Below are 20,039 nucleotides of genomic sequence, written 5' to 3'. Positions count from 1 at the left end.
GCATGGCATTCTGGTACCTCCCACCTCGAGACCTTGCCAGTTACCAAAGTGCGATCATGCTTGTATCCCGCATTACATTTTTATCTTTAGAGAGCTCACACTTCTTCTCCAAGAGGCCTGCGCATTGCCTTGTGTTCTATTTTAACCTCAGGGAGATGTTCCTTTTCCCCCCTTCTCTGGGTCTGGGTAGAGCTCTGATGAGGGCTTGGTGCTGTTTCTAGGCTGTTGGTGGAATTTATGCAGCTGAGTTTTGGGTTTGAGGCCACTTCTGAATCAGCCACCTTATTAAACAGGAAAACCATTACTGTGATCTCTTTACCCATGGTCACTGAGGAAAACAGAGGGAAAGTGGTTGGTTCGAGGGACACTGCTTCTTGGCCACCTACCATGTTAGACACACTTGGCAGAAGGGATAGTGCCAACTTCTCGCAGTAGTTGTATAGGTCTGCATTACAATTGCCATTTTCTTAAAAAAAAAAGATATTTATTTATTTATTTATTCACTCATTCATTCATTTATTCATTCATTTGTTCATTCATTCAGAGATAGGACAGAGATAGCTAGAGCACAGGCTGCTGCAGGACAGGGGTAGAAGGAGAAGTAGACTTCCCACTGAGAAGGGAGCCCAACATGGGCCTTGATTCCAGGACCCAAACCAAAGGCAGATGCTTAATTGACTGAACCACCCAGGCACCCCTATGATCCCCATTTCACAGATGGGATTATTGAGGTTCTGTCAGTAACTACGTTACTGGCAAAGGGCCCATAAAGGGCAGATTTGAACCAGAATGGAGGACTATCCCAAGGCCACCTTTGCTGTATAATCATGGGTGTGAGCTCTAACTGGCTTTTTCCATCCGTACTAAAGCCCACCATCAACTAGCCAACCAGCCAGCCTGCTCTTGGCCCTTGAGGTTGTGTGTGTGGACTGGTGACCTGTCCTAATTCCTGCACCTCACAGACCCATGGGTAGGGGCCTGGGAACACCTGATTCCTCCTTTTCTGTGCCCAAAGTGGTAATTCTGGGCTCATTTTTACCCTTTGTGATTTTCCTGTAAGGTGTCATTGAAACCACGTGTCACTTAAACATAAAGAGATATTTATTTACTTTAAACCACAGACTTCTTTTTTTTTTTTTTTTAAATGGAAGTATCGTGTGCCTCTGCTTGTAAGGACCTGGCTGCTTCTGGGGACCTCAGTGAGCAAGATTTCATAACTCAAGCAAACCAGTTACTTTCTCTATTCCTTTGTTTTCCTCTTTGAAATTGAGAGTATTGATTACACAGGCTTGACAACAAGAGCAGCAGAGAGAAAAAGCAATTCATAATGGAGATGTGAGTAATTGTGTAGAATTTTTAGTCCCTTGGAACAAAGGGGATGAAGTGAGAGGCAGATCTTATTTTGTAAGGCAGGTCCACTAGGCGAGTTTTATAAACACATTAAAATCATGACTGTCGGTAAAATTTACCAGACCCAAATTTGGCCCTTCCATTGTTTTCCCTTTATTTATTTATGTTTTAAACTTTACTGCCAATGCCACACAGGTTAAACCCGAAGATGAAGAGCAAATGAGGGCAGCTACTATGAGAGTAAGCGAGCTCTCCCAGAGAGTCTGATGGCATCTTGCCTGGCTGGACAGTTGTTTCTGACTGTGACTTTTAGGGACCAGAGCCTCTGCCCTGCCAGAGCCCTCTCCAGCCCCCACCACCCAGGTGCTCATCTCTCCCTCCCCGGTTGCATTGCTCCAGAAGCCCTTTCCAGAGAAGGTAGTTCATATTTCCGGTCGACCCTAAGTGCACTGGATCATTTTCTTTTTTTTTTACTTTTTTTTTTTTTTTTTTTGCGCCACATTCTCTTTGTAGGAAATTGGAAAGTTTTTATCATTGAATCCCCAGAATGTGCATGTGCCCAGGTACAGAACTTTTGGAAAGCTAGAAAGCCAAGAGTCTGTGGAATTGGGCCAGGGACTGATGTTAACACTGCCCTCCTGACTCCTACCTCTGTGTCTGAGAGAGCCTGAGTGAACCACGCTGTGCTGGGGGTCTCCCCAGGATAACAGGCTGCAGTTGCTCTGTTTATTGATGTCCTGGCCTATTAAGAGATGGACAGAGAGGCATATTTCATGCATCAGATTCAAGTGGATTAGAAAGAGGAGGTTGAGGTGGGGGTGCAGGTTTCAAGGAGGTAATCGCTAGGTGTGATTCCCACCAGGGCTCAGGGCATGCTGCGAAGCACACAGGTGTGAAGCATTACATCAGCATGTCCATCCCTAAACACTAGGAAACAGACAAACTCAAGCCCCCCTGCAGCTCACTGAAGATGTTCTGTGGCTTGTGCCTCTTGGGGACCCTTGATGGTATCCAGAGAGAGGAGTATCAGGGTGGGAGGGGGGACCGAAGCCCATGTGGTCCTTCACAAAACACATCATCTTCTTTTACACAAGGGGTGAGATTGAATTTTCTCACTTACACTAACTTCTGCTTTAATTTTCTGAAATCTCTTTCCTTTACCTTTGTTATTAATAAATCTGCTGTGGACTGCTTGCTTTTCTGCCGAAACTCATCAAGATCTCAACTGGTAGGTTTTCAGTTTAGACATTTTATATCTGATTAATTCAACCAATGAACCATGAAAGACATTCTTTATGGATATCAGGCACCATAGTAGGGCCCATCTGGGGCACTGAGCATGCAGGTTCTGGGGCCAGAAAATGGACTCAGGATGATTTAGATGAGCATCCAAAGCTATCTTTAGAAGTACTTTTGTTTTAAATAGAATGTTCTCAGGCTAATGTCCTGTCTTTAATGTTCCTCATGGAAAGGGTGGGCAGAGGGCAAGACCCTCCATGCACAGAGGGACAGGAGAGATGAAAATTGATTAGTTTGGGGACTTTGGTACCTTTCCAAGGCACTCTCTTAAATGATGTTTTTAATGCGCACACACTGAAACGGATGTGGCTCTATTACTGAGCTGGGAAAGGCCTTCTTTTCAGTCTGTCCATGGTTACCATGGCTGGAGATGCTGGTGTGTCCTGCTTCCTGCTGAACCACAAGTGGCGCTTTTCACTACCTAATGGGGAGAGAGGAAGCCCTGGCTCAAACTTCCCTTGGCTATGAGTAATTCTCCAGTGGAGGGCAAAATGGCAGAGCTCTGGTCCAGCCTGGAATTGGAGTCTTCCTCTTGGTAGATGCCAGGGGAGGCCATCCATGGATATGGTGATGGTGACCAAGGGCTTCAGGACTTGAATCCCTCCTGTCATGATTTTGGCAGGACTAGCCCTCAGGAAACAGCTCACGCACACCAGTGATGGTAGGTTGAAGGTCATTAATTCAGAATCCACTAAGTTGGAGTCTGTGATAATTTCTTGATTTAACAAATATTTATGGTGCCTTCCATTTGCCAGACCCTGCTGCGTGTTTGGAATTCTGTGATGAATGGACATAATCTAGCTTTACAGAGAGTAACGTCTACAGGAAAAGAGAGATAAAAAAAGAAATTAAGAATCTAATAAGAGAGGATAAGAGCAGGATGAGGTAGGATAAGAGCAGGATGTTGTAATGGCATCCCTGCAGTTGTGTGGCAGAGGTGTGGGGTCAGGGCAAGGCTGCCCCGAAGCCCATCTTCTCCATAAGGGCTACTCTGCCCTGGAGACACTTTCTTTTTTTTTTTTTTTCATTTTAATTTATTTTTTATTGGTGTTCAATTTACTAACATACAGAATAACCCCCAGTGCCTGTCACCCATTCACTCCCACCCCCCGCCCTCCTCCCCTTCTACCACCCCTAGTTCGTTTCCCAGAGTTAACAGTCTTTACGTTCTGTCTCCCTTTCTGATATTTCCCACACATTTCTTCTCCCTTCCCTTATATTCCCTTTCACTATTATTTATATTCCCCAAATGAATGAGAACATATAATGTTTGTCCTTCTCCAACTGACTTACTTTTTTTTTTTTTCGTTTTTTTTTTTTATTGGTGTTCAATTTACTAACCTCCCTCAAAGGGAGGTGGCATGTGAGTGGACACTTGCGAAAGGGAGGGAGGATAGTGGTAGGGGAAGGTCAGTGTGAGAGAAGACCCAGGCCAATGGAGTTAGCCTTAGTTCCTGGCCACCTATCCAGAAAATTCTCTGCTGGTGAGGGCCACAGAGCCTTGTCAGGGCTCTGCTTCTTTCATATGACAATGTAAAGAAAGCCTTCAGATCAGGGGCAAAATGATAGTACTGATGGGGCTGCTTCTACCTCCTTCAGAGCTTTAGGGGAATGGTGTGGAGATGGTGTGGGTGATGGTGCTCATCTTCTCAAATGCCACGTGCCTGTCAGCTTCCTGTCTGTCTCTGGGCCTGTCTTGCAAACAGCAGTGTCCCTGATCATGCTGTCTCCCTACTTCTGCTTCATCTTGCTGGCTTGTTCTTCCCAAGGTAGATCATACATATGTGGTGTTCTTTCCCTCATACACAAGCTCATAAGAATTGTCCCCCACCCCCAGGAATGCAAGCAAATATTTTCTAAGATGATAGCAGCAGAGCTGACGGTGGAATTGTGTGCACTTGCACACGCCCTTGTGGGCACACCTGAGCTTTAAAACAACTAGCTGGAAGCTGTGTTAGCAGAACCCTCAGTTCTTTGGGCCCCTTCTGCAAAGAGTCAGGATTCTGAATGCTCGAGGAGGGAAGCCAAATGAAATTCTCGGCCTTGGGCTTGCTTGTGCATCATTTGATTTTTACCAATTAGCGTGTCCATTGCTAACGATTTCCACTAAGATCTCAGGGCTGGAACAGGACCTCTCTTTATTGGGCCAGCACATGAATAACAGTAAAACAAATCAAACAGGGATGCTGAAGGTCAGCGGGTAATAGTCACAATTTCTTTTCTGCCCCCTTTTAGGGAGAATGGATTCTTAAAACTGAATACACCACTCTCCACTCTCCTATGGGAATAAAGAAGGCTCAACTGTTCACTCACATTTACTTACGTTACGCATGCGGGCTGTCATTGCTTGTAGGCCATGTTCATTCCCTGAGCTGAACTCTGAATTAAAACCCTACCATCAGTGCCTCCCAGCGCCCCTTGGTGCCCCTGGCCATGCTCTGTCACTCTCTTAATGGGAGATGACTGCAGACCAGAGTCTCCAACCCATTAGTGGAATTTCCATCATCACATCAACCCGCTAATCTTCCTGATCCGGTCAGGAAACACTCAGAGCAGAGTCTAGGCTAAAAGTAGGTTTGATGAGGATCCCTGGACATATATATTAAGTTCCACATATAAGGAAACCTCAACTTCACATAATGTTGAGAAATGTGAGAAAGATGAGAGATCTGCATTTGTCTTCTGGCACATTCCTTTTCTTCCTGCCCTTTTGGCCACACACATGGCTTCTGACCCTCATAAATGTAGAAGGGCTGGGAGGGGTGAGTTTCTGAAACAGATGGCATAATTTCATGGGACGTAGAGATTTTCCTGGATGAGGTAGCAGTCTGTGAGAATCTTTACTGTATCAAGGTATATGAGTAAAGGAGTTCAGGTAACACCTCCCTCACATCAGTGCAGGCATTCAGAGTAATTAAATAGGACCATAGTGGTGACATGGGAAGTGTGTTAGAAGTCTATCAGTTACAACGTTAGCATCATCTTTGAATTCTGGGCCCAATTTCTGGCACATAGCAGGTATTTATTAAGTGTTTATTGAAACAGCAAAGACTGTGTTAGAATTCTAGCTCTGCTTAAACCCTCAAAATAATTTGGGAATTTAGTTCAGATACAGTGATCAGACCCCTTAATCTTCACTGAAATATTTGAGGCTGCATCACCTTTATTTGGGTAAGCTAAGCCCCTTTATTCCCAGCCCTCCTTCCTGCACTGAGGAGAACTTTATTCCATTCCAACCCCCCTAGCTTCTGCAAACATGACCAGAGACCTGGGGGACCCCTCAGGTGTGGGTTTGGCTGCATGCAATTCCTTAGAAATTCTGAAAATGCATTTCATGTTTTAGATTTGGAACAAATGAGACAAAAGCAGCACATTATTGTCATTGAGTTAGACATTAGCCATCCAGAGTCACAAAGCAGAAATTCCCTTTCTCATACCCTCAGGCCTCTCTCACTGACAGAGTGTGCTTTCATCACCACTTTGAGTTCATTTCCATGGTCACGTCCAGTGTTTTTGGAAACTCTCATCTGGCTATCGAATCTTCTCATCTATGAAAAGTAGAGGCATCCCCAGCTGCCTCGGCCATGACACAGCTCAGGTGACAGGCAGGTCAGGGAGACTTGAGTTGACATTGACATACATCTGGAAAGATGTTCCTGCTTTTGGAATTGCCTGCATACCAGGCATATAATTTTTTTGGTGGCCCTGATTCTACTCTAAAACTGTAAAATAGGCACTTTTCCTATGGGTTTGAAGGTGATTGAGAATTCTTTTTGTTGATGGTCTGGAAGCATGCCATGAACCAAGGGCTTTTTCCTCATTCCAGGACGTCTGTCTCTACTGAGGTATTTGAGCCTTGACTTGGAATATGTTATGAGCCTCACTGACCTTACCTGGGTCAAGTCAGATGGAGGAAAGCCACACAGAGATGCTGACTTTCCTGTGGTTGACTTGCCAGCTTGAATCAGTGGATCAGTCGGTGCTTCACTCTGAGGACTGGGACCCACCATGCGAAGTGTGGTCCTTCCTGTCTCTGCAGGTCTGCTCTGCTCCTGAAGCCTCCCCAACTTACTCCCCAGCACAGCTTCCCATGTTCACCATATCTTTTCTCCACCTTGGGGATGTTGGAAGGGGTAAATGAGACACATTACTGCATAAAGGGCTTAAAGCAATACCTGAAACTTAAAGCTTAAAACATGTCAGTTACTGTTGGTGGTAGTAATAGTATCAGGGGAACAGTAAGTCCTCACTAAATGCATAGCTGCTGTTATGTATCTGCCATTTAAATTTCAGGCATCTGTAAGCGTGTCTTTGTACCACATGGGTGCCCAGTGGCACTTGGGACATTCCTAGGCACACCGTAGTTTTAGTCCATGAATACTGAGAACTCTTCCTCTTGTTCTTTGATGGATATCTGTGCATTAGGAAAATTGGACTCTCTTGGGACAGGATCTTGTGTCTGTAATCTTCTTCCTTTGGAAGAGGAAGGAGACTCATGAGCCCATGGATACCAGGATGGAGAGTGTCTGACATGAGAGCCCGTTTCTGTCATCAAAGCAGCTTTTGTAAATGACACAGGCCATTTTGCTCGTCCTGTATAATTTTATGACTTTGTATAATGACTCAAATAACCCTAACAACAGAGGAATTATAGCATCATTTTACATGACAGATTATTTCAGTAGTTAACATGTTTTTCATTTCAATTAACATCATTATTTTGTCTCTGGTTCAAAATAGCCACCACGTCAGCTATCTGAGTATCTTCCATCCTTGTTTTAGAAGCAATTAGTTCTGATTTTGCAAACAAATTCAAACTTATTTTTGAATGGGCAGTTTGATATTAACAAGACAATAAAATGCTTGTGATGCTGGCTGCCAGCAAACAAACACTGGGATTACTGGAAAGGGACCCTTCTTGGGTGGGGTTCTCCATGGCTCTGTGCTGACAGGTCTGCTTTAGAGAGCTGATGGGAGAATAAACACAGAACAGAAGGAAAGTTCCTGGGAGTGTGGCTGGCTGTTTCGTAAGTCTCATGTTTCTCCCCTTTGTAAAAAGGGGCTAATGATAACATCTACTGTCAGAGGGTCGTGGTGCATGAGGAGTCAGGGAGATGTATTCAGGGCACTTAAACTGGCAGGTGATAGTCACACCAAACTATTAAAGTCCTGCTACTGTGACTTAAGATCTAGAATCGCTTCACTCTTTGACCATCTGTTCACACAGAGTAAAGCAATTTTATTTAAAGTTATGCAAACCTGTGAGAATACCAGGGTATTATACCATGAAGGACCCTTCTTCAATAACCAAGAGAAAAAAAAAGTCAACCATCCTACATATGCTGTTAGCAACCCCCACCCCCAGTATATCCTTGAAAATTTTTGGACACAAACTATTGAATTTCATTGTGCAGGATGGATGTGAGGAAATGTATATTTGCACATCTACCACCTAAAAAATTATTCCAAATGTGTCTGTCCTGCCATTATTTTGCCTTAAGCCTTGGCTATGGTCCTACTCTGGCCATGGCCAAGTGAAATGCTGGATCGCAACTGATGTCATCAAAGATCTCCTCGGTGTCAATTGTGGAGAATTGGCAGGAGATGGGACTTGCCTTGATTGGTGAGGGTAGGGACATCTGAGTGAGGAGCAACAGGATCCAATGGGAAGCAAGAGCAAGAAATTCTTGAACTTAAGGGTTAAGGTTAACTTTTCCAGGAACTAGGACAGAACATGTTGGAAAGAATGGTCACAATATGGCCAGTCTTGCTTGTAGCTGCTGCCCTCTTGTAAGAGTGTGAGTTGCTCTTGTAAATAATATGAACACTAATAAGTTTATTTATATACACTTAAGAGAAATCCTCTGAGTGGTGTTCCAAAGAATCATTTTGGAAGACATAAGTCTTAAAATTGAAACTATTAACATGTGATTCTGTGTTGTGCTGTTAACTTGCTAGAAAATCCAGAGGTCCCATCATTTGAATACTACTCAATAATGTTTCCTGACAATTTCCATTGTTTGTACTTTCACTTCAGGCTAGATTTCTTTATAAATAATACTAAGCCTAATATTTACTTTTAGTTTAAAAAACATGTAAATATTGTGAAGAATATAGAGAAACTTACTATTTCAGCAGTTCTTGAGGATTCCTGAGAATTGTGATTTCTCATTCCTAAACCTAAAAATTGGTATCTGCTAGAAATTTAGAACTCCCATCAGAGGTCCTTAGCCAGCTTGGGAAGTGGTTCAACCTTTGGAATAGGAGGATCCTTTAGGCCCTGAGATGCAGAGGAGAATTCCCTCCACACTTCTCAGTTGTCTTTAGAAATTTTTGCTAATCGTTGTTTTTTCAAGTTTGACTCAGGATTTTTGGGTCTCTTGAGTTCTTGTTGCTTAAAATCACATGATATGTTATTGTCTGTTTAGTGCTAGTAATTTCCAGAGATAAAGAGAGAAAGTTCTAAAGGTCTAGATTAATAGAGTCACTTTTTTCACTGAACAAACTCATACGTTGAGAGTTGACTATGTTTCCAAGCCCCAGGCGCACAAAAATGGTAAGACCCAGTCATTTCCCTTGAGGCGTGCACAGTTCATTGAGGAAGATAGACTCAAAAAGGACTGCTTTATGTAACAGTGGATGTCACAGCTGGGTCTGAACAAGGTGTAATGCTGGAACAAATACTGTCATGATCAGTTCTCCTTGAGATCAGGCTCACAGGTTCAGGAGAGGCTTCATGAAAAGCAGTTGATTTGAAGCTTGGATGAGGGACAGACATTTGCCAGTCAGGCAGAAAGTGTTTGCCCAGTCGTAGAGACTTAAATTTGCATGGCACATGCAAGAAACATGTAAGAGGCTCATGTGGCTAGCTGGAGTTGGATCACTAGGACTGAGGGATGGGGAAAAGTGGTGAGGGCAGGAAGAAGAGGAGGTATCCAGGATAAGCTCCAAGGCTCTTAGCCTGAGTATACCCCGTGTCCTGTTGGAATAATCATAGCCACTTAGAATTTGATCAAAGTTGATGCAAGATTCTCATTGGAAAACTAGTCCAGAGCATGACTAGAAGTGATTGCCAGGACCACGATGGCATGGGCAAGCAGCCTGACTGCTTGTGGAGAGGCCGACGGAGGCTTCCTGGAGGAGGAGGGTATTGAACTGGGCCTTGAAGAAAGCCTTCCTTATGAAGCAGAAAAGATGGAGGGGAAAAATGTGAGTGGGAATGAAGATGTGTCAGAGTGAGGAAAAGTCCACATGGTGGCACAGGTGCACAAAGATTGTTAGTGGGCTCTGGGAAACAGCAGAAGTTGGCTGGAGCAAAAATACTTGGTGGTTGTGGTCAGTGTATGTGTGTGTCTCGAAGGAGGAACAAAGCAAACACTGATCTGTAAAGGTAGGTCAGTCAGTTTAATACTAAAACTAGTAGGAATTCAGCCTATGGTCTAGGAGGTAGCAAAAAGATGGAGGTTTTAAGTATGGGAATCACATCATCAGATTTGTGCTGAAGAATCATCACTCTTCTTCAAAAACATAAATGCTGGGAATTTTGGTAAACTTAAAAAAAAAGACTGAGAATAAGCAGTTAAGCACAAGAGAAAAAGGAAATTCTTGTGGCCTGCCAGTTATCTGTCTTCTCTCCCTAGTGGGGTGCTGCTGGGTTGGGATTTTCTTTGCCGTACTGTCAGCAGGGTAGGAGGTATGATTGCCCATAGCACCAGCCAGGTCAGGGTGGAATTAGGACTTTGTGGCCAACTGAAAGGCTGGCAGGACCTGCTTCCCAGATTAAATTGCTTGTGTCACCCCAGATGATGAATGTCTGGACATTGAGTATAGCAGTTCCATCAAGATACCTTCATAGGATTTCATTCTTGACTTAAAAAGTGAAATACCTTATAGTCAGAAAACTTGGTCCCTTGCCTTGACTGTGTTGGTTAATTTTTAGGGTTTGGACTGAATTGTGGATATTGAAATTTATGTACAGTAGCCAGGGAAGTTATGCCTCCTTGGGTTCACATATATTTGTACATAATTTTATAGAATTTGGTCTCCGGACAGAGACTGTGGGTTTGTGTGCCATGCCCACTAGAGTCCTAGTAAGATAAGGGACATCTGAGTCTGCTCCAATATAACAGGTGTGCTTGTTCTACTGGAAATGTGAAAATTTAGATTGGGTTGGCCTTTTTACCTCTAGTCCTCTAGTCATAGGCATACTATGAGAGGTAAGACATGGTGCTTCCCTTCCACGAGACAAGGGGTATATTCAGCTTACCTCTTTGTAGCTGTGGAGCCAGGGACAATGTTTCAAAGGAGCTTTATTTATAAAATTGAGTCCTGATGATGAAAATACAGATGCCAAAATAGGGATTAAAGTGGTCCCAAAGCAGTGTAGCTGTTTCCAGGATAACTTCATTTGGACAAATACATGAGAGGTAGATTTGCTATATTTCTGTGTGCCACTGGCCAACTCCCTTCCCGTTTGTGTCTGATTCATCCTGTATGAAATAGAGCTGTTGGAATGGATTTGTTTTAAGGTATTTTCTTGTTCTGACAGTCTGTGATTTTGTGATGAACCTCTGAGTGCCCATTGCGATGGTCAGCACATAGAAACTCACCACAGGGATCTAGGGAGCCTCCATGATGCACCCGACCTGCTAGTATATACCAGTCAGCCTCATCTCTTTGTGTCCCCATAATAAACTTAGTTTAATAGTCAAGTTCAGGCCCAGGGGCAGGGATGACCTATCCCTAACTAGTAGTTCATAGTGATTTCATTTCTTCCTCAAAGCCATTGGCTCGGGATTCCCTGTTCCTTCCTCTCCCTTTGGTTCATCTCCTTCTCTCCTCTGGTGCATCCTTGAACATGGTTATGTCTGCCCCAGCAGAGCTGCCACTCTTTGGACTTTATAGCCCCTTTCTGGGAACTCATAACAAGAATTGCTTCAGCATTGGCCATGCACGCTGGAGACTGACCCAGGAGAGGGGTTGCCAGATGCCAGAACTGCTCCCTGTATTTGTTGATTCATCATCAGTGTCAGGCAGTCTGCTGTGTGAATGATGATAAATGTGCGATGTTCTGCTGAAGGAATCATGGACTCTCAGATTCACCCTGTGCTGACAGCCTGCGTGGAGTCCCATCACCCATCCTTCCTTTTCCTCTAGTCCCAAACAGACTTTGAGTGAGTAAACTATGTTTGGCAAAGAATAATGGAAAGCCTCATGCCTGTGTGATTTAGGAATGCAGATGTTTTTATTCCAGACAGAGAGGCCAGGGTCAGGTGGACAGCTACTGTGGAAGCAGGGAGTCACTGGAGAGAGAACTATCCCTGACAAACACGTAGATGCCCCCGAAGAAATTTCAAGTTAGTAATGTAGGCGGGGCTGATAGAGGCTGAAGAAGAGAGCTTATCCTTGGCCACTGTGCAGCTGTGTGAATGTCATCATAGGCCTAGCCACCAAGTGTCTTCATGACTTTGGGCAAGGCTCTTAGCCAACTTGGGTTTCACTTCTGGAGTAGGTGATCTTATAGCATCCTTGTAGGACCTCCTTTTTTCAGTTCATTGGTCAGACAGGCCCAGCCCTGTGGCCCTGCCAGCTTGGGCTCCCCTGGTGGCCCCAAGGGTTAGGCTGTGGATACATGGTCAGTCTCAAAGGTAGTTTCCCGAAGAGTCATTCCTCCTTTGACTGCCTCCCCCAAATGATGAGGGAAGGTTTGAGGTAGGATAAGAACCAGATTGGGGGGAGGTGCTCGTCCTACATTACTTTCCTTCATTTGGAAGAAAGTGGGTTACCTCAAACTCCAAACCCAAATTCATATGGAGTGGAAATGCTTTCCTTGTGTGGCCGCACGAGTTCTTTGGAGAGTTAAATGCCATTCCAAGTCTTGGGCCTAGGAATGAAGGCATGTTTCTCTGGCAGTGGTAATTTCTTCCTCTCTACCCCAATCTGTTGTTGGGGCAAATAAGAATTCTAGTGACAGCTGATATTTTTATGGCTTTCTGCTTTTTAAGCATTATACCGAGTATGTGCATCAGCTAGTTCAGTCTCATGCCACTGACTTGAAGTAGGTCTATTTCTCTCCATTTTACAGATGAGGAAACTGAGGCTTACTTAGAGTTCTGGGGTTATTACATATTCTGCCAATATCACACAGTGACTAAGTGGCAGAGCTGAGATTGGCACTTGTCTTCTGACTCCAGAACCCAGAGGTTAACCTCCAGGTAGCACTGCCAAGAAAAAAACTTGCAGGGCAACTGTGATTACTTGGTGGATGGGCTGTCCAGAGATGCTCGTCCTCCCACTGCAGCTGGCCATGGGGCCATGAGAATCCCTCCCCGTGCTTTGTGTGGAGAGCATCTGGACCCCAGGAGAAGGGCGCCGTCACTGCAGTGGCTTATGATTCGGGGGTAGGGTTCCTTCCATGGCCGTAAGCCACCCTAACAGCATCATTTATCATGATGACGCAGGTTAGGATGGGAGAAACTGGAGCTGAGCAGAAGAGTAGAGTTCTGATGATTTCAGCCGTTGCAAGTGATGTCACTCCAGGGCCTCTGTAGAATGGCCATTTGGAGGCTAGACCGAAAGGGCTTCAAAATGTATCCAGAGATCGTTTGCCACAGCTGTGATGATGTCAATGGGTTGTTTGGAGATTGCGTTTCTGTCCAGACTGCTTTCTGAGTCTGTGGGGCAGCCCCCTAGGAGGGCTGTGAGCTCAGGCTGCAGCCTGTCCCGGGGGCTTGCGAGCTGATGGAGCCACTCCCTCCTTGTTTCTTTTAATGTGTTGTGAATGTTTTTTCATGTCACCAAGTCACGTTTTTCATTATTTCTAACGGTCATGTTGTCCTTGGCTCACCTGGTGGGTTGGACCAGGGCTTTAGGAACAGATGCGCTTGTCCCCATCAGCTTGTTAGCACAATGGGAACACCCCCAGAGTTCTCCAGGGTGCGCCCGGCTGTGGGACCAGCCTTTTGGTTTATTTATTGGGCTTTTGTCCAGGCAACTTGCAGGGGACACCCTCGGGGACCAGAGCTTCGGCGAACCTAACCTCTCTTTCTCCATCCTCAGGCAAAAGAAGGGGAATGTGGCCTACAAACACTGGGTTGGCCCTTCGAACCTGGTGAAGTGCAAGCCCTGTCCCGCGGCGCAGTCAGCCATGGTCTGCGGCTCTGATGGCCACACCTATACTTCCAAGGTCAGTCATCTCTGTTCTTTTATCTTGTCATTGAGAATATCCCATGGCTTCTTGTTCTGACAAGTCTCTGTACCAAAACTGGGGTCTGTGAATCTTGGTGGGCTCTGGGCCTTGACCTTAAGAGACTGCCACATGAATGGATTCTCTAGCCAAAGAGACAGGATAAAAATGTCACTTCCCATGTAACTAGAGGGATCAAGTATTATGAGGAAAGGGTGGTTCTGAGAGTGGCATGTGATCCTGAAGTCAATCCAGGCAGGCTTCCTGGAGAAGGCCAGGTAGCAAGCTGTTCCAAAGATATAAATCATATAGCTCAGCCAGAGGGCGTCTCTGGAGTTTGCTGTAAGATGTGATTGCCTATGTGCTACAGCTCAAGCTGCAATGCTTTCTCTCTGTCTTCCTGTTGTTTCTGGGAGCCTCATTTGCGGGTAGGTACTGGGGCTAAAGACAGGTGCTGTCAGCAATACCCTGGCCACTTGTGGTCCCCCTACCATGTGGTACTTGGGCTTTTCTACTGGGTACCATCTTGGTCCCTCCCTCTCTCTGCACCCAGGTGACAGCTTGTGTTCCTGTGAGCCCCTCACCATCCCACCCTTTACACCGTGGAGACCCCACAAGCCTGGGAGAGCCCTCAGCTCAGTACCTGCTGGCCTCAGAGGCTTCTTTGGGTTATTTTGAGACTGTGCCATGCTTTCCCGTAGATCCTCTGTTGCACAGGTGATATATGTTTGTTCACTGGAAGCAGAGTTGTATCCTTCCAAATTTTCACATTTTTCTAACTAAAGGGGATATGTCCAACAAAACAGGGAGGCAAAAAGTATGTCTAGCTTCTACCCAGGCCCATGTAATCTGTGTTATGACGTCAGTATCATGATCACTCTTTGACCATTTGTTCTTTCAACACGTATCATCTGAGCCTTTCTTAGGTATCAAACTCTGTGCCAGGTACTGGGGAAACTTAGAATGGAAATAAAAGAATTCACATATCTTCATTAGCTAGAATCAGAAATCCTTACATCCTCAATGTCAGACCTTACCTAGGAATTGCAGCTTCTCTGCCCGGGGTCACAGCCAGTACATCTTGGTTAAATAGCCCAGCTCGGCTCTGCATACCCACCCCTGACCCTTTACCCTACTGTCCCTAGCCCGTGATGGAATCCATTTGAGATAGTTTGTAGTAACAGGGCTTGCTTCTGCCCCCCTGCATGCATCTGGAGCTGTGGATTCTTTGGGGGCACTGATGCATTTGTTCTGTCCCCCATTTCTCAAAGGCAGATGTGGCCAGCATCATCTCCCAATAAAGCCCTACTTCCAGGGATGTGAACAGTCACCTGGAGATTCTGCTAAAATACTCGTTGTGGTATAGCAGGCCTCGCATGGGGCCTGAGATCCTGTATTTCTAACAAGTTCCTGGGTGGCATCCATGCTGCTGCTCAACGGACTACACTAAGTAGTGAGGATGTTGGTTTTTATAGACCTCTCCTCATAGATCTCTTCACCTGCCATCTGCCCTTCCTCTGCTCCCAAAGGCCATTTCCACATGACAGAAGAGGTAGGGAGGATTCTGTAATAAAGGTCTGTTTGTGTGTCTCCCCCTGTTAAAATGCCTGGGTGTCTTTCTTCTTCCTGCTAAAACTAAACCCAGGCCTTTTCTCATTACTAAGAGCTTTCCAGAGTCTGTTGCCTTCCTACTCCATTGTCAGTCCTTATATAAAAGCTTCTTCCTTTACTGGGTAGCACATAGTTTTTGAACCCTTCTAGTTTTTCTAGGGCCTGTGCAGAGCATGACAGTGGGGAACAAGACAGACACCATTCCAGTTCACTTGTAGGTTGCAGTGTGGTACGGGAGACAGAAATAAATAACCAAACAAATATATAATTTCAAATTTTGGCAAGTGTTACAATGGGGCTGAGAGAGAGAGAGAGAGAGAAAGAGAGAGAGAGAGAGAATGTTTTTATAGGGGATACTAAGGGAAGGCCTTTCTGAGGAGGTGTTTTTTAAATGGCGATTAGAGGGCAGAATGTTCTAGACAGAGAAAATAGCGTGAGCCAAGGCTCTAAGGCAGGATAGTGTGTGTGAAGAAGAGGATACCCGTGTGGCTGCCACATTGTGAAGTGGGAGGAGAGGGAAGGTGAGAGAACAGTCTAAGAGGAGACCTAAAGCCAAAGCTGGAAGGTGAGCACATCGTCGGGCAATGCTTGGCTTGGGGGACACCTGTTACTATAACTGCCTTCTTTTCTGTGTCTGCCTTAAGGATGGGAGGCCCTAGAGACAGAGGTAGTGCCTGTCACCACCTTCAACAGGCATGAAATGGAGTACATAGTGGGTGTTCTGTGAGTTTCATGGACAAGAGGGGAGCCTCCAAGGACTCTGGCCGAGAGGGAATGAGTAACCCATCTGGGACTGGAGTGAATGGATTGCAGAGAGCGCAGTGATTGAGAAAAATAAGCTGTCCCCAACCTGGGCTGAGTCGCTTAGCTAAACACCCACCTTGGTGGGAGGCAGAGAGTCAGAGGCTCCTTGCAGTGATTCTCTCCTTATGAAGACCCAGTCTGGCTCTTCAAATTATTCCCTCCAGCTCTGGAGCAAACGGTCTGATCCTCAAGCCTGGGATTTAAGACGGGCCATGAAATGTCAGTGGGTGATCAGGGCTGTTGGGGCAAGTGGTGTGTTGCACATCAAACCAGCAATACCTGCCCTCTCGCCTCCACCTCTCATTCGCAGAAAGAGCCTCAAATGCCAGCTCCCCTTGACTTCTGAGCTACAAGGAGTAACCCGTCAGCCATGGCTTGAAGTGCTGTCAGTTGCCCAGGGAATGTCTCAGAAAATGCTTGCTGGGCATGGCCCCCCTGCAGTCTGGGCAAGAAAGTTGGCTTTTTGTTAGAGAAGGTTGCCTGCTCACCAGTACTGATAAATAGCTTGTCTGAAAGGCAGGATCAGGATTTGGAAGAGTCTTTTGCAATGACTCCTGATTCTTCTAAAGAAGTGTGACTTCCAGATACTGCTGTGCCCGCAAAGCCTTCATTGGCCACAACATGTTGTTGCTCTAGTTTCCTTGAATTCCAGCACTAGCTGAAACAGAGTCCTCAGTTTTCCAGATCAGCTCAGCTGTCTTTTCTGGAAGCAAATGAAGAGACCTAAAGCATTCTTATTAGGAGCTGTAGTATCCTTTTCCCCATTCTCCATATGCGGCATACTGAGGTCCATAGAGCCACAGACAGTGATGGAGTTTGAAACCCAAGGTTTCTTGTCTCCATGTCTATAATCAGCTGCTCCCATTTAAAGTTAAAACAAAGGGAAGGAGTCAGGGAGGGGTAGCATTGCAGAGGAAAATGTGGGTATTGGTCTCTGGTAGTAGACCAATAGTTTTCTACTTTGTCTGAACTTCTAGAGTTGGCATTTTCTTTGTCCTGAGGAAATGAATCAAATAATAGTCCATAGCTGTGTGTTGACTGCTTTAAGGCCTCTGAACCTGAGGAAAGTTCTAAGCCCCAGTGGCATTCAGTAAGACTTCCTTCCATGGGGAATACTTCAGTCTGGTCTGGTTTACCACTGGAAGTGTTTGAATTCTTACCCCCAAATACACGGCCACCTTTTTATGGAGGTTTAAGAGGACATTTTAGTCTTACAGACAAAGCTGTTGGGAGAACCATGAGTAGATAGGTGGTCAGTTAATGAGAGTGAATGCGCTATTAATGGACTCCATCCCCTGGAGTTATGGCCACTGGGGTCAGGAAACAAAGGACAGATGAAACCATGAAACATGTTTCACAGGAGGGATTTGATATCATAAGTCAAATTCACAAAAATTAACGTGGGCAAAATATATTGTAGCATAGGTCCCCATCATCATCAGGGAAAACTACACCCCTTAAAAAATGATCACAGTACTGCACGGGAAGTGTTGCGCTTTCATGGTTGGATCTGAAGGCTATAGGGCACACTGTTAGGAATAGGAGGAAGAAAGAGCTTGCACATCAGCTCTGTTCTGGTTCCTGGGTATTTATCTTCAGGTGACATCACATGAACTTTACTTCTGTTTCTACACCCAGAAGTCAGACCATCCTAGAACTGGAGGAATGTGCTTAGGAGCCCCTTTCTGTGGGGTTGGTGTTAGGGTTAGGGTTGGGATTAGAGTTAGGACTGAGATTGGATTTGGGGGGGTTAGGGTTGGAATTGGGGTTATGGGTGGGGTTGGAGTTGGGGTTCGGGTTGGAGTTGGGGTTGGGGTTAGGGTTCAGATTGGGGTTGGGGTTAGGGTTGGGGTTAGGGTTGGAGTTGGAGTTGTGGTTAGGTTTATGGTTTCAGTGTCCTAGCATCAGGGACACCACTCAGAGTTTCATGACTCCTCCAGGATCAGAGATAAAGGAACAAGAATGCACAAAGTCTTGATACGAAGGGATATGTTACATGGCAGTAAATGTTTATTCAGACTCCATACCCATAAAAGAGAAGGAGTTGAAAACCAGCAAGGGGGGTGGATAGATAAATTAAAGGCCAGGCCTACAGCTAATTTTAGGTTCTAAGTAGGCCCTTGGACTTAGGTTGGAGATAGTTAGCATCCCCCTAGTCATTAATGATCCTTGATGTCATGTTCTCCTGGCCAGAAAAACTGAAGTAGTCTGGAAGCTTGGTGAACATTTATTCTTTCTTACCATGTATTATGCATTGTCCTAATTCCTGTGTTGTGGCAAAGGACAAAGCAAGGAAAGCCTTAGTTTTCATGGAACTTACAGGTGGGCAAATTGAAAAGCAATCTCCTTTATTAGAGAAGATGTTCATATAAGGGACATTCTGGATACTGTAGGACACTGAGCAAGGCCACCTCCACCAATTAGGAGGTGTGAACGGTCTTCAGAGGGAAAATGGTAGTTCTATTGAGACTTAAGGCTGGAAGGAATCAGCCAGAGCAAGAGTGGCATAGAGGGCAGCTCATCCAACAGATGGGAGAGGGTGGTTGAAGAGATAGATAAAAGACAACATGGCCCCTGAAGGAGCTGATGACAGTGTCAGGATGACTGACCACATGAGGACTAGGGACAGGGTTTTAGCTACAGAAATGAGGCTCAAAAGCAATCAGGGGCCATTTCTTCCCAGCCTCGATGGCCATGTGAGGGGCTGGACTTTGCCCTCACAGGGCTGGGGATCCTTTTGAGAGTTTCTGGTTTCAGAGTCACACTGGCTGAAGTGTGGGAATGGTCAGGGGCAGGACTAGAAGCAGAGTAGCTCTGAGGGGCCTTCTGGTAGGCATGAGGTCTCGATGTTTGTAATTGGTACAGAGATGGGCAGAAAACATCTTCTCTAGAGGCGTTCAGGAAGTTGGAACTGGTCTTGGTGACTGTGAATTTCAAATAAAGAAAATCATCTCAGCACTGAGCTTAGCAAAAGGACTTCTTCACCATCTTAGTCCTGGTAGGACTTGAAGATCCTCCTGCCAATACCTCTTTGGCCTCAGCCTGGGCCAGCTGGGAACCCCTTATCTGTGAGCCCCATTGCTTCCTCTCCAGTCATCCCATGGAAGGATGAAAGCTTATTGGAGTCCTGGCTGCCAGCTTTTCATTTTGCCTGTGTGCAGAGGGACATAGCCATGGCCGACCACAGTTTGGCAACCTGTGCTTTGAGTAGACAAGCTCAACTTTCTTTCCTTTGGAGGAGAGAGCTTTTTTGGGAGGTGGAGTGGCTCTGGGGTCCCCAGCTTGGAAGGGAGGAGAGCCCCACTGCTCCACATCCTGTTTGGGGTGGAAAGTCCTCTTTCACGAGGACTTCATTGAATCCCCTCAATCTGGACCCACTTGGCCAAAGCTCAGATGTCTGTGCTAGGATTGCTCATTTCCTAGTCAGAAGCCACCAGTGCTTGGCCTGACCTCAAGGAGAGGGCTCCCCAAATGAAGCTGGGAGCTCCTGAGTGTCAGCTCCGTTCTCCCGCTGATGTGGCTGTTGGTAATTGGAAAACAAGCAGGCGAACACCCTTCTGCTGTCACCCCTCCTCCCCAGAACGTTTACTTCCTTAATCACTGTTAAACAATTAGCAAATGGCTCATTTATGTCTAGACGCAGAAGAGAGATGCAGAGTTAAGAATTGCTGTGGAGGAAAATGTTTCTCTTCTGTTTTGAGTGTGCACACACGAGGGAGGGGGAGAGAGAGAGCTTGCTTTACAGGGTTGGCATTTCTTTCAACATATTGTCGCCGCAGATTATATTATT

General features: G+C 45.6%; 1 protein-coding gene across 2 annotated transcripts in view; it reads left to right on the top strand.

Annotated features, from left to right (window-relative positions):
• SPOCK1 (SPARC (osteonectin), cwcv and kazal like domains proteoglycan 1) overlaps positions 1-20,039 on the top strand; it is a 496,806-nt gene that overhangs the window by 343,525 nt on the left and 133,242 nt on the right. For both annotated transcript variants that reach the window (XM_077911772.1, XM_077911773.1), the window contains one exon: positions 13,708-13,834. In XM_077911772.1, coding sequence (XP_077767898.1) covers positions 13,708-13,834 — 127 coding nt within the window. The remainder of the gene's footprint in view (positions 1-13,707; positions 13,835-20,039) is intronic.

The sequence above is a fragment of the Canis aureus genome, chromosome 10 (assembly GCF_053574225.1).
Source record: "Canis aureus isolate CA01 chromosome 10, VMU_Caureus_v.1.0, whole genome shotgun sequence".
NCBI classification, from domain to species: Eukaryota; Metazoa; Chordata; class Mammalia; order Carnivora; family Canidae; genus Canis; species Canis aureus.
Note: the sequence above shows the minus strand (reverse complement) of the source record. Positions and strands in the feature narration are given on the sequence as shown.